The sequence below is a fragment of the Alligator mississippiensis genome, chromosome 5 (genome assembly GCF_030867095.1).
Source record: "Alligator mississippiensis isolate rAllMis1 chromosome 5, rAllMis1, whole genome shotgun sequence".
Classification (NCBI taxonomy): domain Eukaryota; kingdom Metazoa; phylum Chordata; order Crocodylia; family Alligatoridae; genus Alligator; species Alligator mississippiensis.
The window spans coordinates 65,425,451-65,451,862 of NC_081828.1; the positions used below are offsets into that span (position 1 = coordinate 65,425,451).

General features: G+C 46.0%; 1 protein-coding gene across 3 annotated transcripts in view; it reads right to left on the bottom strand.

The window, feature by feature from the left end:
* Nucleotides 1-430: 430 nt before the first annotated feature.
* Nucleotides 431-26,412, bottom strand: part of LOC102568208 (complement factor H-related protein 3) — a 43,662-nt gene continuing 17,680 nt past the window's right edge. For 2 of the 3 annotated variants that reach the window (XM_059728425.1, XM_059728427.1), the window contains 5 exons: nt 23,771-23,971; nt 18,520-18,699; nt 17,670-17,849; nt 14,179-14,355; nt 431-2,230 (listed from right to left, as the gene is read on the bottom strand). In XM_059728425.1, coding sequence (XP_059584408.1) covers nt 2,217-2,230; nt 14,179-14,355; nt 17,670-17,849; nt 18,520-18,699; nt 23,771-23,971 — 752 coding nt within the window. In that variant the 3' untranslated portion in view covers nt 431-2,216. The remainder of the gene's footprint in view (nt 2,231-14,178; nt 14,356-17,669; nt 17,850-18,519; nt 18,700-23,770; nt 23,972-26,412) is intronic. The other variant, XM_059728426.1, reaches the window with a different exon arrangement.

Genomic DNA, 26,412 nt, shown 5'->3' on the forward strand with positions numbered 1-26,412 from the left:
CCGCTTCTCCCCAGACTAGCAGGTAGAAGTCATGGAATCCAGTTGTAACCATCTCACAAGTACTAACAGTTCAGCAGGGGCTGTAAAAGGGTGAACACTGTAGGGTTTGGGTGTTTTTTTTGTCTAAAGAAGCCAGTGGGTTGACTGAGGGGAAAGCAATCTGCTACATCTAGTTAGCTCTCAGCCATGACTACAGAAAGGTTGCAGACAAATGAAGAATCCAGCAGAAGGCAGTAAAAAGAGTTAGTGGGGTAAGGCACATGACTTCTGAGAAGAGGCTGAAGGAGCTGGGCTTACTTAGTCTGGACAAGGAGAAGATTGAGGAGAGATTTAATAGTATACTTCAAGTACCTGAAGGGTGGTTCCAAACAGAATGGAGATAGGCTGTTCTCATTAACATCAAAATAGAGTAGCAATCATGCACTGACACAGTGGTTCACATTTGTTTTAATGTAGCACATTCAGCAGCAATAATTATACTGATCTAATGCTGATACCAACTTAAGGAAGACAAGGTTTTTGGGGGTAAATCTGATATCTTCTATTAGATCAACTAAAGTAGTTGGAAACATTCTTCTTTGCTGGCTTTCAGGTACAAACACCTTCTTCCTTTTGTACCCAGAAGCTTGCAAAGATTTTTTCCCAAAAATTTAGTTGGTCTAATAAAAAGACATCCGGTTTACCCAAAAACCCCTGTCTTCCTATGTTCTTTAACCAACATAGCTACAACCAAGATCCCTGATTTCAATTTGAAATTCATTTATTCACTCATTTACCATTTCTTCCTCATGTTTCTCATTTGCTAATTCCAGACTCACTACTGAGTTTCACCATCTATCCCCTCCTTTTTTCCAGCTATCATTTTGCTGTAGCTTTTGTCCCTGGAAATCCCTTCTCACAACTCCTTAATGAATGGTGGTCCAGGTAAAAGGAATGCATGTAGCACTTTGATTGGATGTGATGAGCTTGAAGTTTCTGCTTTGGTCCTCTAGGGTTTGATTCCAAAATGAGATAGGCCCAGGAAACCTCCGTCTACTGCACAGAAAGGCCGTACCCTACAGTGAAAATATTCCACTGTGGCACATGAATGAAATTTCTAACCTGGAGCCTTTTAGTTGATCTTTTAACTCCCTTAGGCCAAGATAGTAACCACCAGCACCGAGAAGGACTAGCATCCTGATAGGAAACAGCTGCAGGAAGCCTAAGTGACCAGGCCTATGGCATACAAGAAACCCATGACACAGGTCCAGAACAATGCAGTCTGGATTCCTGTTACAGACAGGCTTTCAGTAATCTGAAATCTTTAGGCCTTCACACAATTTTGGGTAGAACAGATATACTGATCATGGTCTTAGAGTATGTTTGGGTTTGTTCTCGTTTGTTTGATATAATTAAAGAGCATAGACCTTTCCTGGCATAGCTTACCAACAGGATTAACTTTCTCTTTGTTACTTTTAATTCTAAATTCTGAGGATCTTAATCAATTCATCTGCAACCAGAACTGCTTTAATTTCCATTCTACTACGTGCAGTGGTAAATAGCAATATGCAACTCATTTACATAATGCCAAATGCATATGTCTCCCTGCTCCACTAATTATCAGCAGGAGCTCACCTGTTCTCAACTTTTCTATAGAATTTTGATAGAGAACTGTATGCTATTTAGGCTTCCTGAACCACTAAAATGATTGGGTAGGAGAGAAGAAACTAAACCGTTGCTAATGACATCAGGGAAACTTCAAAAGGCCCAGATCCTCATCTTCACACATCCAAACATTATGGTATGAAAAGTAAGCCATAAGTCTTCAAAAAGCTGAAACTTCTAGTAAGACATCCAGTCATTCCTGTTATAATCGCAATGGGAAATTTGGGGGGGGGGGGGGGGTGTTCTTGTCCAATATCCTGGGAGGAAGTAGAAAAGTGGGCAGTTTGCCTTTAAATTACCTTTCCCAATACTCAGAAAGACTATATTTTTATTTAGGTCTAAATTTATTGGAAAAGTCCTTGTGAGTTCTTTTATGTTTTCTTCAACATTAGCTTTGATAACATACATTTTGGTGACAAATAAACAGAAGTGACTGCATGCATCAGTTTAGACAGAGAATTGTGTTAAGATAACTGAAAAAGACCTAATGAACTAACATTACAAATAACTTGTCAATGGGTTTTGATCTTCAGGGCTAGGTTAAAAGTTATCTGATAGATGCTTCTTTTTATTCATCCTGAAGTTCCTGTTAGGTGTAAAACAAATAAGAGAAAAAGGGTTTATGAACATTAATTTTTCAAATTTAATATGCTCTCAGTAGATATCTCAAAGAAATGGCACATTGTTTTCAAGACGGCTACAAAGCAACATACTGGTTGATATCAACTAACATTGAAATGGAAATAGGACTACACACTATGAAGAGTAAATTTGTGCTTACCTCTGTCAGTGAGCAGCATAGCCATTTTAATATTAAAAACAAATATTTTTTTTTCTCTGAAATAAAGTTTGTGGTGAGACTCCCAGCCTTGGAAAGTAATTCATAGATTCATAGATGTTAGGGTCGGAAGGGACCTCAATAGATCATCGAGTCCGACCCCCTGCATAAGCAGGAAAGAGTGCTGGGTCTAGATGACCCCATCTAGATGGTTATCTAACCTCCTCTTGAAGACCCCCCGAGTAGGGGAGAGCACCACCTCCCTTGGGAGCCCGTTCCAGACCCTGGCCACTCGAACTGTGAAGAAGTTTTTCCTAATGTCCAGTCTAAATCTGCTCTTTGCTAGCTTGTGGCCATTATTTCTTGTAACCCCTGGGGGCGCCTTGGTGAATAAATACTCACCAATTCCCTTCTGTGCCCCCGTGATGAACTTATAGGCAGCCACAAGGTCGCCTCTCAACCTTCTCTTGCGGAGGCTGAAAAGGTCCAGTTTCTCTAGTCTCTCCTCGTAGGGCTTGGTCTGCAGGCCCTTAACCATACGAGTGGCCCTTCTCTGGACCCTCTCCAGGTTATCCGCATCCCTCTTGAATTGTGGCACCCAGAATTGCACGCAGTACTCCAACTGCGGTCTGACCAGAGCTCATTACTACTGTGCAGTAGCATCACATCCAGCTTCCTGCCATATGATACTTCTGTGCAGGAAGCATGGCCAGAGACTCAGAAGAGTCATACATCAACAGAAAGCCACCAGAGAGAGTGAGAGAAGTATTTTTTGTCTGGCTTCAAAAGGAGCCAAAAAATTGCTTCGTGGGAAGTGTACTGGCTGGAAAGAAGGCTTCAAGTGATTAACAAGCCAGGGATTCCTTTTCTTTGGATCTTTCTCTATTCAGGGAAACAAATGTTGGAATCTTTGTAAATAAACATCCCCAAATATCTGTTCCTGTCATCAGGTTCTTTTAATACAAAAGCTACACAGAAGACCTTATCTATAAAGTCTCACCACTTGTGGGGCAACAAAGAAAAGCTGTGAACTAGGGGTGAACCTATAGAGATACTAGGGGCTGATACTGATAGCCAGTATTTATGGAGGCATATGGGCCTATACCAATCCGATATCTGATACAGCTGCCTCCAGGTGGTAAGTTTGTTGTGGTGGAAGGGCAGGGGGGAGGGAACAGGTAAGGGGGGACAGATCAATAGCCCCCATGGTGAGGGAGAGATGGGGCAGGGGCAGGTGCTGCCCAGGGGTTGGGGGCACAGGTTGGAGGCACAGCTCATGGTGGGGGGCAGCTCCTGCTTCTCCTTGCACTACCCTGGGAGGGCAGGAGGGTTGTGTGTGGACCCTGTTCTGTGCGGGATGGGTGGGCGTGCTGGAGCTGGCACTGTCTGGGGCTCTTCTCAGTGGGAACTGGACTTGGAGCAGGCACCAGTGGTGCTGGGAGGGGCTCCAGCCACCTGAAATTTCACAGCAGCTCCACTCCCAGCCCCACGCCCCCAGGCCCAGCCTGGCTCCCTGTCCTGTGTCCACCCACATGCTGAAAAGAGCCAAGGCTGTGCTGGGTAGCTGGCAGCAGCAACAGCGCTGGGAGTGGAGTGGCGGTGAAATTAGGGGTGGCTGCAGCCCCTTCCCAGTGCCACCAGCATCCGCTCTGAGGCTCTTCTGATGCTGCATGAGGCTCTTCTCAGTGGGGGTTGGGCTTGGAGTGGGCACTGAGAGGGATTTCACACTGAATGTAATGAGAGGTTTTTGGCTGCCACGTGACATTTCCCACTAGTTCTCCAAAAAGGGCCTCAGCCAAAAATATGGTAAGGAAAAACTTTGACAAAAACATTCAAAAAATCACATTCTGTTCTCCAGTGCAGGCATTTCATTAGCTCAAAAGGAAAAGAAAAAATATGTTACCAAGACACTGGGGCTTTGGAGTCCATCCATTTCTGCCCACACACACTGGCCATGTCTTCATGAGACACTGACTGTACAGTAGCTCTTTACCAATGCACAGTATCATCACATGGCACAAAGCATGATGTGATGCTACTGTCAGCATCACCTAAAAGCTGTTTGGCGATGCCACTCAGCAGTAACTCCAATTACTGTGCAGTCATATACTACTTTTATAAAGAAGTATTAAATAAGTGCACAGTAACAACTGCGCAGCCAGCATCTCGTGTAGATGAGCCCACTGTGTAATCACTTGTCACAAGTCAAAACATCTCCAGGTGGAAATTTTTTTTACGTTTTTTGAGAAGAATATTCTCAAAATAAGGCAAGCTGAGTTGTGATATTTGCCTGAAAGAACTGTACAAATAATTCCAGCCACTAGAGATCTCAGGCTGGTAAAAAAGACACCTCAAAAATGGCACTGTTTTTCCTGTCAAACACTTCATGCCAGGAACTAGATAGGGGAATTCCCACTATTGGCTAAACTGCTTTTCTGGCTGCTTGATTCAGTCAAAGCAAGGCGAAACACTGGAGCAAAAAGTAATTTCAGCTCCATATGTAAACAGGCTATGTGGAGAACTAAAGTGACTGGACAATCTCCAGATTCCATGACAGCATCAAATTCTGGGTTACATCCAGATTTTCCTGAAGACCCCCTGAAATGGGAATTTCATCCCAAATACAATAAATTGATGTTGGATTGGTACCAAGAAGTCATGCAGTGCTTCTTGCTGTCTGCTGCTGCATGTTAGGCTATAGCCACAGATTCTAGGGGCATTCACTGAATTGGTTAAATGAAATCCATGTAGCAGTAATTGTGGCAGCCGTACAACAACAGACAGCCTAGTGGCAAAGGCAACAGCTCATTTGTAAACAAACATCCCAACACTTATATATTTTCCATAGCCCACGAGGAGCCCAGTGACAGGGACTTCAAATCTATCAGGTCTTCCAATACAGTGAACTTGCAAAAAATGGCATACACAATGACCTTGAAGCATTCCTTGTGAAATTTAAGAAGCTGTCAGCGGCAGCAAAATAGCAAAATGAGCATTGGGTGCCTTATTTAACAATCCTAGCCTACCTATTAGGGCCTTGACTTAGAGGCTGCCCAACTGTGCTCCTAAACTTCGGCCAGCATCTTAGATTACCAAACACCAATAAAGAAATATCGCATCCCCTGAACAAGGAGGATCAGGTCGTGTTCTCAGAGGCTGAAAGAAACATTGCTAGCTGAAATTCAAACCTGAAATCCAGACTACACTCATGTAACTATGCTTTTCATGTTTAAATGATTTACCCATATTTTCAGGGTTGGAGGAAGAGATTGGTTCACAGAAACATAGGAAAATAGGGCTGGGAGGGTCCTCATGAAGTCTTCTAGTCCATCCTCCTGATCAAGAGAGGATCATCCCTGACTAAAGCAGCCAAGCCAAGTGTCTATCCAACCTGCTCTTGACAATTTTCAGGGAAGGAAATTCTACAACATCTCTAGGTAACCTGTTTCAGTGCTTGGCCACCTTCATAGTCAGAAGTATTCCCCTACCTTTCAAACTACATTTCCTCTACTGCAGTTTGAGGCCATTTCTCCTAGTCCTGTCCCTAAGAACCACAGAGAAAAGCCCGTCTCCATCCTCTATATAATCACATGTCAGGTATTTAAAGACTTGTCAAATCTCCTCTCAGTCTTCTGTTCTCCAGAATAAATAATCGTTTTTCATGTGCTCCAGAGATGGGGGAAAGGGAGGTCTGACAGGGAACTGGTAGTGCGTGCCACTTTACGGGTTGAGTCAAGCAGCTGGTAGGTGCTTGATTGTGGCAGCAATTTTAAAATATTGTCTGCCTATATAAACAGAGAAATTCACTGCTGGCAGCCAGGCAGGAATATTGCCTGGCTGAACTGCTGCATGGAATATCTTGCAGTTAGGAGCTGGAGGCTCTTGGTCCTGGGCATGACCTAAAACTGTACCCTGCTGGGGATGGGTGGTCTGGTGGGGCTCCTGGTGGCATGGGAGTCCCCAGGAAATGCCAGGCCAGTTACACCTTGGTGAAAGGTGAGGAGGGGTGACTTAACCCCAACCTCCATCTTCGGGTGGGTTTTGGAGGCAGCTGGGGAAGTAGTGGGGTTAGGTATGCTCATGTGTAGGTGTCTGAGCCAAGCAGAGATATGAGGTCCCAGAGACCCCAGTGTGGGTAGTGTAGAGAGTATTGGGAGGCCCACACAGAGTAGGGCTGATGTGTGAGTAGGCTTGAAAGGCTGTGTGTGTGACAGGGCTGAGTAGAGCTGAAGTTGGAGTAGCTCTGAAGGACAGCCCAAGGGATGCGCTAAGTAGGGCCAAATGGGAGTAAGCATGAAGGACAGCACAAGGGCCAGCCCCATGAGAAGTTATGCTCAGTGAGGGGCTTGGGGCAGAATCAGCCCAGGGTTTGGCACAAGGCCAGACCACGTAGAGTAGGGGAACTCACAGGAACCGAATGTCTTGTGTGGCAAGGCCAGTATGGGAGTAGCAAAGCCTGATGGCCCAAGAGGGGCCACTCAAGGAGAAGCAAGGGCAGTAGAGTTTGGCCCAGTAATGGGCGGTATGCCAGAGGCCCCAGTGACAGAGGGGCAGAGTGGAAGAGGCCTCCTGTGAGAAGTGGGGTGGTGTGAACGTGTGTGTGTGTGTGTGTGTGTGTGTGGAGCCCAACTTTGGACTCAGTTTGCTCCGGTCTCACACCGGGAGTAATATTATAATATTAACCTGGATTCTATCTGTGACACATGGGCTGTGGTGTAGAGAAGGTTCGGAGCCGCAGATAGCGTCCCCTGACATCAGGGCAGTAATCGGCAATCTCCTGCATTATACCATGTATAATGTTTAGGAAAAGTTTCTGTCACAGAAAGTTTACAATTGAAATACTACACATGGCACAGGCAGGGATCTACAGTCCCCTAGAGTGCTGCAGCACCATGAGTGAGCCCTTCTGAGCATGCACAACGTTTAAAAAGGGCTTGCCAATGGCAAAAGCCACAGTTTGTCCCCATCTCCAGCATGAGATGCACGGGCAGAAGCCCATCATGCCCCGGTTGAGCCCAGGAACCCCCAGCAGGACCCTGACCCAGACCCCCAGTGCAGCTGAAGGTAGGTAGGGCTGCGGTGGGTGAGGGAGGGACCCAGGCCCAGTCTGCTGCAGGGCAGCTGAGTGGAGCCAAGGAGGGACACACCCCACACTGGCTCCTACTTTGCCCAGCCCACAGGGATTCATATGACTGGAGCCTCGTGAACAGGATTCACAAACAGGCCCTGCCAGTGAGCCGTGGGGTAGGTAGTTAGCAGTACTCGGACTACCGGTGGCACAATGCAGATGGCCACATGCCACATCCTGAGGATCCCCTCAGAGTCTGAGACCTCCCCCTCTGGCACTTCTGAGGTCTCCACCCAGAAGGAACCCATGATTCTGGGCTCTATGCAAACAGAGCCTCTGGCTCTTGGCTGTGTGGCTGCCTGGCACAATTCCAGGCACAGGGGACCCAGACCATGGCCACCTCCCCTTGCAAGGTTTGCTCTGCTTTGGAGTCTAGGGGCACCAGATAGAGGAGCTCAAGACTGCAGTCCAGAGACTGTGTGCCATTAGGGATGGTGAGCAGGAGATAGACTCCTACTGCCAGGCCCTTCCCCCCCTGGAGGCCATGGGTAAACCAAAGCCACCTTCCAGGACAAAGGAGGGCTTGAGGATCCCCCACAATGTCCAGCCAGGAGGTTGGACCAAGGTGGTCAACGGCCGCAAGGCCCAGTGCACCAGGGTCCCCTCCCCTCTGGAGCTTTGCAACAGATACAAACCTCTTGAAGCCCCAGGAGAACCTGCAGAGCTGCCAGCTCCTGCAGGCAATGGAGGACCACTCACAGCTACCATCCCTGCTCTCTGTAAGGCCACACCTAGAGCGGTCATTGTGGGAGACTCCCTCCTGAGGGGGACTGAGGGCACGATATGCTGCCCTGGCCCATTAAGCCAGGAGGTCTGCTGCCTCCCAAGACCCCATATCTGGGGTGTAGTGCAGAGGATCCCAAGGCTCAACCGGCCCACCGATGACTACCCTATATTCCTTATCCATGTGGGCATGAATGACATGGCTTGGAGCAATCCCAGCAATCCCAGCCAGGTCATGGGAGGCTACAGGGCTTTTGGACAATACAAAAACAACAACAGTAGATTACACGTCAGTATCAGCAAAACATGTCACTGTACCTCAAGAGACAGCAGCAGAACAAACTTCAGAAGAACCAAACCACCACAAGCAAGAGTTTCATCACATTCCAGAGAATCTATCAGTACCCACAGAGGAACCTGATGACACCATGCAAACTAAGAGTGGACGTGTGGTGAGATTCCCATTATATAGTTCTTGTACTTCACAGGCAAAGCGGTAAAGGTTAGACCCCACCCGTGAGCCAAGTGCTAGCAACCTCTGCCTCCATGATCCTGAAACATTCCATGTTAAAGTAGCACCTGATGAACATCCAACTATTTAAGAGGGTGCTCCCAGCTATGGGGTCAAACCCAAAGAGTACTATTTGAAGAGAGCAAATCAACATGGTGCAGGGTTACCAGTGGACTTGGGCTTGGTACTTGAGCCAGTACACTTTAACATCTTCATCAATTATCTGAATATGGGAGTCAGATGTGAACTGGCCAAATTCACTGATGATAACAAATTATGGAGGAAGGCGGTCACACCGCAGGACAGGCTAGGGATACAGGCTGACTTGGACACAATCTTAAGGTGGGCTGACCAAAACCTGATGGCCTTCAATGCAGAGAAGTGCAAGGTGCTGCACCTTGGTAGGAAGAATCCCCAGCCTACTTCTAGGCTCAGCAGTGATATACTTGCTAGCACCATGAACGAAAGGGACTTGGTGGTCTTGATTAACCACAAGATCAATATAAGCCAGCAATGTGATGCTGTGGCTGGCAAAGCTAACCAAACTCTGGTGTGCATCCATCAATGCATCTCAAGCAAAACCTTCCGCTTTACTCGGCCCTGGTGAGACTGCCGGAGTAGTGCGTCCAGTATTGGGCCCCCCATTTCAGGAAGGATGTGGAGAAGCTTGAGAGAGTCCAGAAGAGAGCCACTCATATGATCCAAGGCCTGGAGAAAGGGGCTGTACAAGGAGAGGCTGAGGGACTTGGGACTCTTCAGTCTGGAGAAGAGAAGGCTCAGGGAGGACTTGGTGGCAGCCTTCAATTACATGAGGGGTACATCAGGACCTGGGAGAACACCTGTTCAGCAGAGCTCCCCAAGGGATAACAAGGTCTAATGGCCATAAACTCCAGGAAGGCTGATTTAGACTAGACATAAGAAAAAAGTTATTTATGGTGTGTGTGTCCAGGGTCTGAAACACCACCCCCCCCCCTGCCCGCCCCCAGAGGTGGTGCAAGCACCTACTTTGCATTCCTTCAAAAAACAGGTGGATATATTTCTTGCTGGGGTCACTTGATCCCAGCTGACTTCATGCCTATGGCAGGGCGGCTGGACCCAATGATCTCATGAGGTCCCCTTCCAGCTCCTAGTGTCTATGAAATCTATGAAGAAGGGGGATGTGGTATATGGAATGTACCTTTAAGGGGTGAGCAGTGGGATGAACCAGTCTCTCAACCTGATGCCCTGTGGGTGTGGTTTCTCGTGGTGGGTTGTTTTAGTTCTCCCTGCAAGCTGTGAGCATGTGAGTTGCTGAATCCTGTTCCTAATAAACATAAAGCTGTTTACCACCCCACTAGTCTGTGCCGAATGGTGACTCAAAGACAGAACCCCAAATGAATGGAAGTCTGAGTGAGTACCTCCTCCCTGGAACCCAATAGCATAGAGTAAACACTATAGAGAGTAGGTGGCAATTTACTTCTCTGTGGCAGTAGCCACCCTTGTCAAAAAACTCTATGACTCAACAGCAGTGCCAGCAAGGGCTTGAGTGACTCCTTGCAGCCAGCAAGGGCTTGCTTGACTTCCATGCAGATGGGTGGAGGCTTGAGTCTGGAGGGCCAATTCCTGGATCCTCCCTGAGTGCCTCTCCTGTTCCTGTGCCATTTCTAGGAATTATTATCCAGAGCCACAGAAGTCTGCTGAAGAGTTCCCAGCAGATCCTCTGACTGGTACTGCTTGTGCCCATAGACAGAAATCCAGCTTTTGATGGGGTTCTCCCCATGGCGAGGGAGATGGCTAATGTCCTAAATGGTGACAGCCAAAAAGATGGCAGCATTCCCTGCTGATGAACCCCTCCTCCCCTGGGATCCACACAGCAGTATATGGGTCTGACACTGACACGATACCAACACTGCCTTTGTGGGGAACAGGAATGCGGGTTCTTATATGCACATAAATAAAAGCCTGTGAGTGTACATCTTTGTATGTATGTGCACTGCAAACTTGTCTCAGGGTCTGCATCCTGCTCTGTTGAGCCTGTCCCAAGGCCTGTGGAATTCACCCACCAGTAAAGAAGGGCTGCAAGTGGGCTGACATCCACTGATTCACTCTGGTGCATGCATAGCATCCAGAGAGGAGGAGTGGGCTCCAAGTGGTCCTCACAATGTGGCCCAGTTGTGGGGTAGAGTGGTGGATTGGGTTTCCAGCCTGTGATTTACATGAAATGCTTATCCCTTAAATAAGCCACTGAGTACCCTGGCTCAGCCATTGAGTACCTGGCCCATTAAGCTGTTACTGGGCCAGCAACCTAAAATCGTGTGGCCCAAGCATCGATGTGCCAACAATTCACACTTCCTCTGCACTGTATGGAACACAATGGCCCCATCCTTCTGGTAAACAGCAAGGGCAGGGACAATATGCACTGCCTGAAACCCATGTGTTTCACCACTTCACCACACCCAGAGCCCAAAGGCACCCTGAAGCCAAGAGACAGCCCAGAGACCCAAGTCACACTTGAGCTATTACCACCACATATCCCTGAGCACTTGAACACACCACGAGTCACTCTCTAACCCAGAGTTACTGAAACATGCCAGCAGTTGGTGCCAGATTGTCCATTTCCATATTCTCAATGAGGGGCTTGTTCAAACTGTTCCCATCTTGTGCCTCCTGGGTCTTGGTTTGGGTCATGGTTTTGGTCAGGATTGGAACCTGGCTCGGGAGCAAGTCGACAAAGCAGATATCCTCACACTCCTCAATGGCTGTTTCCTTCATTTTCATCCTGGTCCTCATTGTCACTGTCACCTTTCTCACTCTGCATTAGACCCATGAGTGTGCAGTGCACAGTGTGATAGAGAACGACACTATGGGATGTCTCAAGTATCCCAAACAGAGCCACATTATAGCAGGACATGGACCGCATTGTGGCTGAGCCCCTGTGTGCGTTCCTGCCCCAAACATACTGCGACATCAGGCCCTTCATGGCTCTTAGTGAAGATATACAGCCAGCGGTGATGATTCTTTCGCCTCAAGGGGTACGCATCGTTCATGATCGTGCCTCTGCCATTGACCTGTTCTATGAACTGTTAACCCTTCTGTGCCTTTGTCTCCCACTCTTTTCCTTGCATATATAGATTTCAGGCTCTTTGGGACAGAGACTGTTTATTACTGTGTCAGTGCAGCACAGGGGGCTACAATTTTTTTGCACCTTTGGCAATACCTGGAAGACAGCGATATTAATATCTTCCTAGGAAAAATGAAAATGTGATTTCCACAGCCTGTTTATAAAGGTGCTATCTGTGACTGTTTATTATTGTAGGAGTTCTTCATGTTTTCAGGTATAGACCATGCCTTTATGATATTCTTTGAGACATATTAGTCACTAGCTGTGTCTCCAAGGACAATTTACTATATGGGGTAGATGAAATCATTTTACTCACAGGGAATAGATGGTTATTTTCATTATATTTCTCAACCTTAGGATTTCAATGAATCCTTAAGTTTCTTGCAGAGTTTTGAATGGTTAAACTGCCTTTGCTTTTGTAGCTTGAGTATGATTGTGAAAAACACCAGCTTTTTTTGTAGCCTTTGTTTGAATCAGCATGAAATATGAAAGGTTTCCAGATAGTAAGAAGAGAGTTTGGCATGACAAACTGAGGCTGAAAAGTGATAATGGCATAGGGCTGTCTAGGTGCTTCATGTGCCAATCCACTTTTTTGTTGACATTACAGAAGTCCTCAATCAGCTACATAGGTCACCTTAAATATTTGCCTGTTACATCTGGAGTGCTACAAAATGGAATATTATGGGTTTGCATCATTTTGCATCTAGAACATCTGAAAACAGTACTCCCCAACGTTACCATCAAGAAGGACCCCTCAAAAAAGAAAAAAAAGAAAAACAGATTGAGCCCAAACAGTGGCTGCTACAGCAGGCCACAAAGACTGTCTTGGAAATAATACATTTCCATACGTCAAGTGAGCACACCTGCATGTTTCTACACATGCATTTGATCTGGAATCAGTTTACTTGTGAGTAAATTGCTTGCAAGTAAATGCTCCCAGGCAGGTGCCTACACATGAAAGGAAGTGGGAGCAGATTTGCTGATAATGGCAAACTGGTCCCACCTCCTGGAGTCCTCCAATAGGGCCCTGTGCCATCAGGGGGAGCTCTATGCTCCTCCTGGATGCTAGTCCAGGCACTAGCAGGGAGCACCAGGCCAGGACAGCTCTCCTGGCCAGGTCTGGGACATTATACCCTACCCCCAGGGCTGATTGCAGCCAGGGCAGGGACAAGGACAAGCAGTGATCTCCTGCCCTGGCTACCCAAACAGGGGCAGGGGACTTGGAAAAAGCTGCAGGGGAGGGACAGGTTCCAACCCCCTGTCCTGATATGCTAGTGGGGCAGCTAGCTTGCTGCTAGTTGCCCCACCAGAAGATTGAGGCAGAGGGCTGGGACCTACCCCACCCCTGCAGCATTTTCCAAGTCCCATGCCTCGATCTCCCAGTCAGGGCATGGGGCTGGGATCTGCCCCTGACCAGGACAGTTCCCAGCCCCCACACCCCACATGGGGTGGAAGCTGGCTGATTTCCTTCACCGTCTGGGCCAGACTATGATTTTGTTGTAATACTTGTGGTTTAAGTGTGTTCATATTATAACAGTGTTGCATGCTTCGGTTTCCCTGACTAGCTTGGGGAGGAAGGGGTTCAGGGAAACTAGAGACAGGGCTGCCTTGCTAAGGGGATGCCTAGCTATTGGGATTTGTCAACACTTTGGATGAGGTTGGTAAACATCCTTTGGAAATGACACTCAGGAGACCTCAAGAAAGCATGACTTAAAGAATGGGCTGAGCAGATTATAAGGCCCAGAGTCCTTGAACAACATGGAGAATGGCTAAGCTCATTTTGCTGTGTACAGAGGGTATGCAGGTTTGAGTGGAGACTGAAGGACTGCTTAACCCCTGGAGGGAGCAAAAACCTTGCTTGCTGTATTGCAGTTGCCTGCTAAATGTTTCTGTTGAAGAGAAGCCATCTGCTTTACTGATTGGGACTTCAGGTGCACTCATTTCCCCTTTGCACTGGTAAAATCCCTCTTTCAGAAACTCAACTAGAAGACAGGGAAGGCCATGCATAACTAGGGAGGATCAGGGAAAAAATGTTCAAACCTCAGACTCTAAGGAGCTACACTTAGGCTAGCTTCAGGATATACTCAGACACCCTTTACAAGTTTGAAAGTCCCCAGCCAGCAAACTCCCTGGATGAATCCTTGTTAGGGACATCCTCTGACTAGGGAAGACAGCTGCCTTGGTTGTAAAGACAAGGACTGGTATAAGCTCCTTGCACATAACTGAGCCTTGGTACCAAGCCTAAACTCTTGACAGTAAGAAAAGAGGAGTTCTTCAGTCATTAAACTACTCACTGCTACATCCTGGGGAAGGGCTCCACCCTGTACGAATGCACCGTATATTTCCTGTTTCATTTCCATCTGGAGTTGTGTAACCAATGACACATCTATACGTTGTTTCGTCATTTAAGTTAAATATGTCCTTCTTTTCTGTGAAATACCCATGAATTATCTCTACTTTTTTACATATGTCTGATGCAAAAGAAAAGAAAGAGAGCCATATCAAGCTAAAATATTATTAACATGATTTTCAAAAACTTAAGGTGACTTTGAGAAGACATACAAATGAAATAAACTGTTTCAGTTTTCTAAAACACATCTGCTCTTTTATTTCGCATTTACATTTTTGAGAGTGGGTGAGGAAGGTAAGAAATCATCAACCAGGTGATCAAGATTATATCCCATCATTCCTGCTATTCTTGTACAAACCAATATAAAAGTTGGGTGGGTGGAAAATGGCCAATTCTCAATTTTGTTGGGAAAAATCTCCTTTTAATTATAAATGGCTTGCGTAGAAATATTGTATTTTCTCCCACATAACTTGCACCATTTTTCTCAAATAGATTCATAGATTGTAGAGTCGGAAGAGACCACAATGGATCATCGTGTCCGACCCCCTGCCCCTGGCAGGAAAGAGGACTGAGGTCAGATGACCCCAGCCAGGTGACTATCTAGCCTCCTCTTGAAGACCTCCAAGCTAGGTGATAGCACCACCTCTCTTGGAAGCCCATTCCAGATCCTGGCCACCCTTACTGTGAAAAATTTCTTCCTAATATCTAACCTAAATCCCTTCTCAACTAGTTTACACACATTATCCCTAGTCACTCCCTGGGGTGCCTTAGTAAACAGCACTTCCCCTATTCCCTGTTGACCTCCCCTAATACATTTATAGGCGGCCACAAGAAATCCCCTAAGCCGTCCCTTGTGAAGGCTGAAGAGATTCAGCTCTCTCAACCTCCCCCCAGAGGGTCTGTCTCAAAGGCAAGTGGCCCTCCTCTGGACCCTCTTGAGATTCCCCGTGTCCCTCTTGGAGTGCGGCTCCCAAAACTGGACACAGTACTCCAACTGCAGCCTGACTAGTGCCGCATAGAGGGGGAGCATCACCTCTTTTGTTCTATTAGTCACGCACCTGCTAATTCATGACAAGGTGCGATTGGCCTGGTTGATTGCCTCGTTACACTGCCGGCTCATGTTCATCTTGGAGTCAATTATGACTCCAAGATCCTTCTCTGCCTCCGAGCTGCTGAGAAGGACACTCCCTAACCTATAGGTGTGCTGGGGGTTCCTCCTTCCCAGGTGCAGTACCTTACATTTATCTTTATTAAATTGCATCCTATTTCTCTCTGCCCATTGATCCAACCTGTCCAGGTCAGCCTGAATCTGCTCCCTGCCCTCCGGTGTACTAACTTTGCTCCATAACTTGGTATCATCAGCGAAATTGGAGAGGGTGCTCTCCACGCCCTCGTCCAAATCCCTGGTGAAGATATTGAATAATATCGGTCCAAGGACTGAACCCTGCAGGACCCCACTGCCCACCTCCCTCCAGGCTGAGAAGGAACCATCCACCACCAAACTGAGCAGGAGTAAATTGGATTAAATTGAGATGTGCATTATATGCAAGGAAAAGGGCTTCCCACACATCCATAAATTTGGGTGGGGGGTGGGCAGAGCAGTGGCAGCATTAATAGCTGTGGCTCTGGAAGCCAAGGCAAATAATGCTGCCACCTCTCATCCTTTCTCACCCTCCAAATTTCTGATCCTGTGGGAAGCTCCTCTCCCCAACCAGGGGCTGGATTTGGAGGGTGCGAGATGGTTTTGCAGCTGGAACTGGCATGCAGTCTGAGTCAGCACGCAGTCCTGGACCACAGAGCCAGTGCACGGTCCCAGACTCAGAGCATGGCCCTGGAGCCAGTGTGCTGGATTGATCCCATCATGCAGTCCTGGAGTCAGCATGCTACAGTCGGTCCGGCCATGCAGCCCCAGTGTCTGCATACTGGATAGGACCCTGCCACATAGCCCCTGCTCTGGCACATGGTCCCCAGTCTAGACTCCAGCTTCAGTGCATGGCTCCTAACCACCCATACCAAGCCTCCAGCACACAGCTCCTAGTCCATGGCCCCCATGCTGGCACACAGATCCCAGCCCCAGTGTGCAGCCCCTAAATCCAGATTTTGTCTCCTTGTTAGGACCTTTCAAAAGTAGGGTGCATGTTTTCTAGGACTTTTTCTAAAGGAGCCTTAGATCTATAATGTACTTCACAAATGAAAAGGGACTTCTGCATGAAATACAGCCCTATATATATATATCCCACAGCATGACCACATAACCTGCCTTCTTGAGATACTTCCACCCCCACTATGATATACTTCATCTCCAAGCAGTGGTATACCTTAGGACTACTACCAACAGGACATTTCCTTCTGGGCATTCTCTGCCTGAATTTACTAATTTTTGAAATACACTGTACCTCTTTTCGTACATATCTGGGAGGTTACAGATGGGGAGGGAACACAAATTTGAGGAAGAATGGGGATGTTTGTGTATGTACCTGAGTTCTCTTATAGTATTTGGCCGACTGGAATGGTTTGTTAAACTTTAAATTCCATATGGAATATCGAAGGAGGGCCAAGCGCCTCAGGTCTACTGCAATAGTCATCCAATATAACCATACGGGAAGGATGAGCACAAGAAGAATATGAAAACTTGTGTTTAACCTATTTAGCAACACCTTAAAGCATGTTTCAGGTGTAGATAGCAAAATGTGCTAAATCAACCCAAAAGAAAGCACACAGCACACATGCTCTTGTCCAATAAGGAGCTTTTGGGAAAGATGAGTCTCCTTTGGATACCACCACTTTTTGGACCACTCTGCATTCAGGCCCTGACCAGGCTAAAGGGAGGATCTGAAACTGGGGTCGGTTATCTGCTTTGTGTTGGGGATAAGCCTTTTTTTATCCTTATGGATCCTTATGGAAATCCACAAATATTCAATCAAGTTATAAGCCAACAACAGTCAGTTGTCAAATGCTCAATAAGACTTGCTTGAGCTTGAATATCCTAGCATCTGGAGATTTCTTCTGCACTGAACATGTTCAATCCTAGGATTGCAGAGGCCGAGCAGGACTTTCTCTACAGCGGTTTTTCCTAGCTCTGGAACCACAACATTCAAATCACTACAATTCAAAGGCTGCACTATTATTGCCCCCTCTCTCTATGGATGAACTCGTGGAAGATGTGGACAGTAGGATGGACATTATTATTATTACTATTTGCCATACTGATCACAAAAAGACAAAACACACAATGCAAAAACAAACAAACACATGGTTTCTATCCCAGACAAATTGACCTCTAAATAGGAGGCACGAGGTAAAACTCTGGAAGCATCTCAGGAGCATGCACTAATATACGAGTTATCTGTTAGAGTTGGTTGTTATAGATTTTAAGCAAACTTTAATACCACAGCTATGTTTTTAACCAAGGTCCAACAGAATATAAACACTTACTGCCAGGGATACACCTTGGAGTAGGCCACCAACCGTTCTTGGTGCATGTAACAGTGCGTTGCTGATTCTCACGGTCGTTCTCTGAATTACATGAATAGGTAATTCTGTCATTTAAGTGATATGTTTTCCCAAAACTTAAGTGGAATCTGCCATTTTCCAAATTATCCACAGGACAGGTTACTGAAAAAATAGTTAAAGCCCAGTTAAAGCCCAGTTAACAGGAGGAAGTCAAGAGTGTGATGCTGGGGTACAGAAACTGGCGCTAGCTTGGTATTAGAAGAAACTGTAAAAACAAAACCATCCTGCTGCACAAAACTTCCACACTTTATGCAGAAAGACCTTTATTTCCAAACCTGAATCAAAGAACTTGATTTGTATAAGGTTGTTCATGGGCAGCAGGGAACCAAAGGTAGGAGCATGGAGATCCTAAGGAGTAAAGGCAAGAAAAACCAAACCTAAAATTACTGTCTATATGGTAGGAGGAGAAGCAGGGAACAGTTAGGACTGGATGGATAAGGGCTCTGAGCATGGTAGTAGGATAGGTTAGAAAAACAAGAAACTAGTCTGGACTTTAAGATGGACATTCAATTATACCCAGAAGATAAGCTTTGCTTTTTAGGAAAAGTTCCTGTCACAGAAAGTTTACAATTGAAATACCACACATGGCACAACAAGTGGAGCTGACAAAGGTCAAAGGTTGTGGTGATCTATTTACCCCACAAGTCCTTGGCTCAGGAACATGCACCATCATGGCAGGTCATCTACAGAGTTGTTATTTTGTATTTATCCTAAGAAAGTTATGACAATAACAGCTATAGAGTTTAGTCAATAAAACACAGGTGCTTCTTACGCTCAGAGATACATCTTGGAGTAGGCGACCAGCCATCCTTAGCGCACATAATCCTGTCTTGCTGATTTTCAGGGATATAGCCCCGGTGACATGAATATGAAATTGTTTCACCTTCTTTGAATTTTTTCCAATGCCAATAGCCGGTACCACCATTTTCCAAATCTGGGACAGAACATAATTCTAAAGTAAAAAGAGCACATAGGGTTAATCACAGGAAATCAGGCATGTACAAAGAGGGCTGGAGGAAGAGGGGGGGCAGGAGTGGAAAATAAATCCTTTAAATATCAGCTAAAAATTTAAAAAAAAAGGTAACATTAACCTCTGTGCTGCAGAACACAGTGGTACTTAATACCAAAAAGAACTTCATTTTCAAAAGTTTTCCCACAGCCTTGCACCTTGTGACAAACCTGTGCATAGGGTACAATATCATAAAAGGTGCAAGGCTGTGGAAATCAGGTCTAATACACCAGACCATCACCTGACTCAGCCTCACCGTTGGCTGACTTCTGAAATGTATTATCATTTACACCAACCGTGGCCTAATACATCTCTGAAACATTGATCTCTAGCACTAGCTTCAAGAAGACTTCATGATACTGCTCCTTCAGGTTATTTTACTTACAGGTATTCTTAGCTCTCTCATAGGCTCAGTCTCTCAAAATAAACAATGCAAAAATACAAACCAGCCTGCAGAACCCAAATGGTACTGAATCTCCAAGCTCACAGGCAGATCTGTTTCACAGCACTCGATTAGCTCTGTGGTCAGGGTCAGGCAGTACCTGACAAGATTTTTGGATTTATAACCAAACCAAAAGTAAGATGTGAAGGGTTTGTTTACATCGTGCCATCTTGATGCAACGCTGCCATAGAAAACATTGCTAGATCATGACCCCAGCCTATGGTAAAACCTGGTTGCAGAAAAAGGCTCCTTTTCCCTATTTTGTGCAGGACACGGGCTCTGAGATTTCTCTGGAGTAATGTGAAGTGATGCTGGTAAAATCCAGAGATATCAGGGCTGCGCCTTTCAAACCATGTTCACAATATTTATCTTGGAGGCAGCTAATTTGAACAATTATTTTGCAGTTGGGCTCAGATTTGCATCTCAGATCCTGCCACAACATGACCATTGATTTATTTTCCTCCTCAAGACTTTTTACCAGGACAGTTTTATGCTGTATGTTTGCGAAGAATCTTTCCTTCATGCATCTTCAGAGTCCTACTTGGAACTCATCTATTCTCACCTCATCCCTTCCATTTCTGGCCTTCCTGCAATCAGTGGTATGTTGTCATTGACTTTACTGTCATCAGGATTTCAACATGAACCCCTAAGGCTTATAGGAGTCAAGAGTGAGCTGGCCTCGTTTATACCTTCTGAAAACTAAGCACACTAATTCCCCCTCTTTGCCCCCATGTCTGCTATAGTGTGGAGGCAGAGAAGGTTGAGACTTTACATTCCAACCTCTGTACATTTTTCTTAACCCCTTTTCACCTGCCACCATGAAAGCAGCAATTGACAAGTTCAATATAGATTCATAGATTCATAGATGTTAGGGTCTTAAGGCCTGAAAGGTCTTAAGTAGTCAGAGCTTTCTTCTTTTATCAGGACACTAAATAGCCAAAGCCTCCCAAGCTGGGTGTGCCTTCAGATCCTTCCTGCAAATTCACTTCTTTCACGACTTTGTTACATATTACAATGTGCATGTGCTAAATCAGTGGAAAGTTAAGTGGCATTCAAGTTAGAACATGTTCTGAGCAGTCGCATAGTAACATTTCCCACAATGTCTGACCTGCTCTGACTTCCTGCTAGAGGGCTAGGGAGCAGACTGGAGTGCCTTTTTTGCATATTTCCAATACATATTTCAGCAGATCTTCTGCTCAGACCTCCACTGCCTGCTTGTCATCTAGCCACACGGAGGAGGGCAAATCTCTGGACATCTTCAGCAGCTGGAGTATGGGGAGGAGTGCACACAGTGCACCTAGACACCCACCTCATACTCTCACTGAACATTTGGTGGAAATTGCTGTGCAGAGAGAAGTGTAGGGGTAGGGAAGTGGGGTGGTGGCCAGTGTCCGTGGTAGCCCATGTTTGCATGAAACTGGGGGCACTGCTTGTGGTCAAGTGGGGGAGAGTAGGTGGAAACTTACTCTTCTGTGGCAATAGCTGCCCTTTCCGTGGCAATAGCCACCCTTGTCAAAAAAAGAATTTTCATGACTCCACAGCAGTACCAGCAAGGGCTTGCTTGACTCCCTTGCAAATGGGTGGAGGCTTGAGTCTGGAAGGCCAATTCCTGGATCCTCCCTGACCACCTCTCCTGTATCTGTGCCACTTCTAAGAATTGGTAATCCAGAGCCACAGGAGTCTCCTGAAGAGTTCCCAGCAGCTCCTCTGACTGGTACTGCTTGTGCCCATAGACAGAAATCCAGCTTTTGGTGGGGTTCTCCCCATGGTGAGGGAGATAGCTAATGTCCTAAATGGTGACACCCCCAAAAATGACAGCATTCCCTGCTGACAAATCCCTCCTCTCCTGGGATCCACACAGCAGTATATGGGTCTGACACTGACAGTACCAACACTGCCTTTATGGGAAGCAGGAATGCGGGTCCTTATATGCACATAAATAAAAGCCTGTGATTGTACATTTTTGTATGTTTGTGTACTGCAAATTTGTTTCGGGGATTGGATCTCGCTCTGCTGAGCCTGTCCCTAGGCCTGTGGAATTCACCCAGCAGTAAAAAAGGGCTGCAAGTGGGCTGACATCCACTGATTCACTGTGGTGCATGCAGGGCATCCCCAGAGGAGGAGAAGTGGGCTCCAAGTGGTCTTTACTATGTGACCCAGTTGTGGGATAGGGTGATGGATTGGGTTTTCACCCTGTGATTTGCCTGAAATGCTTAACCCTTGAATAAGTCACTGAATACCCCGTCTCAGCCATTGAGTACCTTACCTGGACCATTAATCTGTGACTGGGCCAGGAACCTAAAATCCTGTGGCCTAAGCATGGATGCGCCACCAATTCACACTTTCCCTGCACTATATGGAACACAATGGCCCCATCCTTCTGGTAAACAGCAAGGGGAGGGACAATATGCACTGCCTGAAACCCATGTGTTTCACCACTTCACCATACCCAGAGCCCAAAGGCACCCCAAAGCCAAGAAACAGCCCAAAGCCCCAAGTCACTCTTGAGCTATTACCACCCCCATGTTCCTGGACCCTTGAACACACCACCAGTCACTCTGTAACCCAGAGTTTCTGAAACTTGCCAGCAGTTGGTGCCAGACTGATCATTCCATATTCCCAATGAGGGGCTTGTTCAAACTGTTCCCATCTTGTGTCTCCTGGGTTTTGGTTTGGGTCATGGTTTTGGTCAGGATTGGGACCTGGCTGGAGATTAAGTCCACAAAGCAGATATCCTCACGCTCCTCAATGTCTGTTTCCTTCATTTTCATCATTGTCCTCATTGTCATTGTCACCATTCTCACTCTGCATTGGGCCCATGAGTGTGCAGTGCACAGTGTGATAGATAACAACACTATGGGATGTCTCAAGTATCCCGAACAGAGCCACATAGTAGCAGAACATGGACTGCATTGTGCCTGAGCCCTTGTTGGTGTTCCTGCCCCAAACATACTGCAGTGTCAGGCCCTTCATTGCTTTTAGTGAAGATATACAGCCAGTGGTGTGGATGATTCTTTCACCTCTAGGGACACGTGTCGTTCATGAATGCCTCTGCAATGGACCTGTTCTATGAACTTTTAATCTTTCTGTGCCTTTCTCTCTCACTTTTTCTTGAATATTTAGATTTCAGGCTCTTTGGGACAGAGACTGTTTATTACTGTGTCAGTGCAGCACAGGGGGCTACACTCTTTCTTACACCTTTGGCTATACCTGGAAGACAGCGATATTAATATCTTCCTAGGAGAAATGAAAATGTGATTTCCACAGCCTGTTTATAAGGTGCTATCTGTGACTCTTTATTATTCTAGGAGTTGTTCATGTTCTCAGATATAGACCATGCCTTTATGATATTCTTTGAGACTTATTTAGGCATTAGCTGTGTATCCAAGGACACTTTTCCAGATGGGGTAGATGAAATAATTTTGCTCATGGGGAACAGATTGTTATTTTCATGATATTTCTCAATCTTAGAATGTCATGAATCCTTAACCATTCAAAGCTCTCCAGGAAAATTAAACTGCCTTTGCCTTGTAGCTTGAGTATGATTGTGGAAAAACACCAGCCTTTTTGTAGCCTTTCTTTGAATCAGCATGAAATATGAAAGGTTTCCAGATAGTAAGAAGAGAGTTTGGAATGAAAAATTGAAGCTGAAAAGTGATAATGGCATAGAGCTGTCTAGGTGCTTCATGTGTCAATCCACTTTTCTGTTGATGTTACAGAAGTCCTCAATCAGCTACATAGGTCACCTTAAATATGTGCCTATTACATCTGGAGTGCTACAAAATGGAGTATTATGGGCTTGCATCATTTTGCATCCAGAACATCTGAAAGCAATACTCCCCAACGTTACCATCAAGAAGGACCCCTCAAAAAAGAAAAAAAAAGAAAAACAGATCGAGCCCAAACAGTGGCTGCTACAGCAGGCCACAAAGACTGTCTTGGAAATAATACATTTCCATATGTCAGGTGAGCACACCTGCATGTTTCTTTGCAGATATATGTATGTACACAAAGAGAAACACACACAGACATGCACACACACTGCAGGGGGGCAGAAGAGGGGCAGAAGGGAAAAAATCCCTGTATTTCAACCTAGCAAACAGTTTCCTTTGAAGTGAACATCCCTAAACACCACATCCTTCATTATTTTCTCCCCTGTGGGCCTCTACCTTACAGGTTACATATGATCCTTACCCATAATTGATTACCTAGCTAGGCCTAAGCACCTCTCCACAACTCATTTGCTCTCAAAGGGCCCCCCTCTCCCCTTGCTAAAGGGGTAGAAATGCTGGGGGAGGTGACAAGGGCCAGCACAGGGGAGGGAGCAAAGGTTAACTAAAAGAACAGACAACAGCAGTGTTCTGCAAAACCCACACCCTCTATGGCTGCTGTCCCTTGTGTGAGGCACTCCTTTCAAAAGAGACATACTCATGTCCTTCAATGACAGTCTTAGTGGAGGAGTACAGGGGAATAAGGGAGCAGTTTTATTAAACACCACCATTTCTCTGCTTGAGATTAGTACTTATAGAGAAAGAGGATTTGAAGCAATAACACAATTTTACATTTACTTACTTATACATTTTGGTGCAGGATCCCAGCCATCTCTTGTACATCTGATTAAAACCCAATTTTCCTCAGTTGCAGTTACATAACCATTGGCACACCTGTAGTACGTTGATGACCCTATCTTTGCTGGAAAGGCTTGTTCTCTGTTGCTTTGATAATAGCCACTTAATTCAATATTTTCTACCTGTGGGTAGTCACAAGGTCGCACTGGAAAAAACAGAAGTTTAAAATAAACTATTATGAGATGCATGAAAGAACCTGAAATAATAATGTTGCAAATTTTCACAACACACTTTTTCTTCCCAGCTTTACACTTTATAATTTGGAAGCTGCATTAACCAAATTAAGGCATTCGGGGACACATCTTCATGTGCCATTAGGAGGCAGCAGTAAATTGCAAAGGTTATTACTCCACAATTTCTTGCTCCCAGGTGTGTGGTTTACATGTACACCTGGACCACAACACATTGAGCTGGGTTGTAGCAGCTCCAGCTGGCAGGGGAACCATGGGGGTCTGCCCTCTAGCTGGGGCTGCTCGAACCAGGTTTAGTGTGCTGTGGTGGGACTGGCTGGGGCAAGAGGTTGCTTCTGCATGCAGCTAGCTTGCAGGCAGCCCTGGCACTGAAGCACCCTTGTGCCACAACATCTGCACTTGCGCTGCTGGGTGCGAAAATACTCTGCAGCAAATTAGGACTTGTTTACTGCACAGTTCATTAGTCAACTGCCTATTAAATGTCCTGTGTAGACATGCCCCTGGAAATACATTATGACTTGGATTATCTTATTTCTCATCCCACAAAAGCCTTTTCTGCCTGCAGAACTGTAAAATGCTAGAAATGCAAAAAGTATTTTTTTGGTTGGTAACTGAACTAAAATCAAGAAAAATTCAGTTTCTGTTGCCTGACTGAAAAACCCCAAGGAATTTGTTTTGGATCAATCATTTCATTCAATCCAAAGCAAGCTGGACTTTTTTTTTTTCTTCTTGATTTTGGGTCACTAGTAAGTTGATGCAATTGAAAAGAAGGTCTAGAGCATCTACATTAGATGTTTACTGTGCAGTCAACTAATTAACATGCAGAAAATGTCTCAGCGTTTACATGTGCACCCTATTAGGGTGCACAAAACTAATAAACTTCACAGCAGGGCAGGATGTGTAAATACAAGTCCTATCCTGCTGCAGAGGTTTTTTTCGTGGCAGTAGCACATGTGCAGACACTGACCAGGTGGTTTGGGCATGAGGGTGCATCAGGGTCAGGGCTGCCTGCCAGCCCTGACCCTGTGCTGAAGTATCCTCATACCCCAGCCAGCCCCTCTGCAGCACATTGAGGCTGGTTGGAGCAGCCCTGGGCTGGTGAGCTTGGCCCCCAGGACACCTGACAGCTGGCACTGCTGCAACCCGGCTCAATGTGTTGCAGTCCAAGTGCACGCAGGGCCATCCCTAAAGGTGTGCGAATCAGGACAACCACCCCAGGCCCCGAGCTTTGTGCGGCCTCGTGGACAGTGCTGTACAGGCTGTGCCATGGCTGCCATGTGCCACCAGCTCCAGCCGCTTGCCACCCCCCTCCAGCCCTGCCCGGGCTAATATGCCCTGGTCCCTGCACACCCCTAGGGACGTCTCTGGGTGCACATGCATGCCTGAGAGCTTCCCAGGAGCCATAAACGGCAGAGCAATAAGCGCTGCATTTTACTGCTGTCCCCTTATAGCACATATAGATATGCCCAGCTAGTGGCAGGCAGTACAGGCAACCCCTACTTAATGCTGTTTTGCTGAGCACTACTTTGCTATAAGGCTCATTTTAAATTGACACCCGATTTCACTTAGCACTCAGTGAGTTTTGCTATAACATTCACACTCACCATCTTGGGTCATAAAAACAATTGCAGTCGCCATCTTGGATTGTCAAATACTTTTGGTTTCACTTAACACTCCTTTGGCTTAATGCTTGGTTTTTCAGGAACCAATTAAGAGCTCTAAGCAGGGGTTGCCTGTATTTACAAAACCAGAGATGACTGAGAAGTAGAGGACTTGCTTTCACTCAACACTCAGTAGTTAAAGCACTCACTTGGGGAAGTAGGACAGTCAGGTTCATAACTCTCTTTTGCATGAATTGGGATTTAAGATGTGCCACATACCAGGTGAGTGCTCTAATTAATAGACAGTATAGTAGTTAGGGTTAGATCCCTCTCAGTATGGTCTTTTGTACATGTTTTACTTTGTGTAAAGTATTGAAATATTACTTGGGCCAAAGATAAAGAAAGAAATGGAGAGAATGAGTCCATAACACACTGGTTAAGGTTAAGGAAATCAATTGGTAGTGCCCTGCCTACATGATGCAAAGTCGTACAGTCTCAACAGCTGTGATCAAGACAGAAACACACCAGAATTTTTTGCAGCAAGGCATTTAAGGGAACCTACTAGAGTTGGAAGAAGTTGCTTCAAATTGCTAATGGAGAGGGAGGAATGGGACCTAGGTGTTCCACATCTGAAGCAAGTCCCCTAACCCCTAAAAAAAGGTGGTTCATGCCCCTCTGGTATTCACCCAACCATGCTTACTAGCCTTAGAAATTATTGTATACAATATGTGAGCTCTGGATAGGTCAGTAACCTGGAAGGTACCAGTTCCTTATGCACAAGAATGAGATGATCT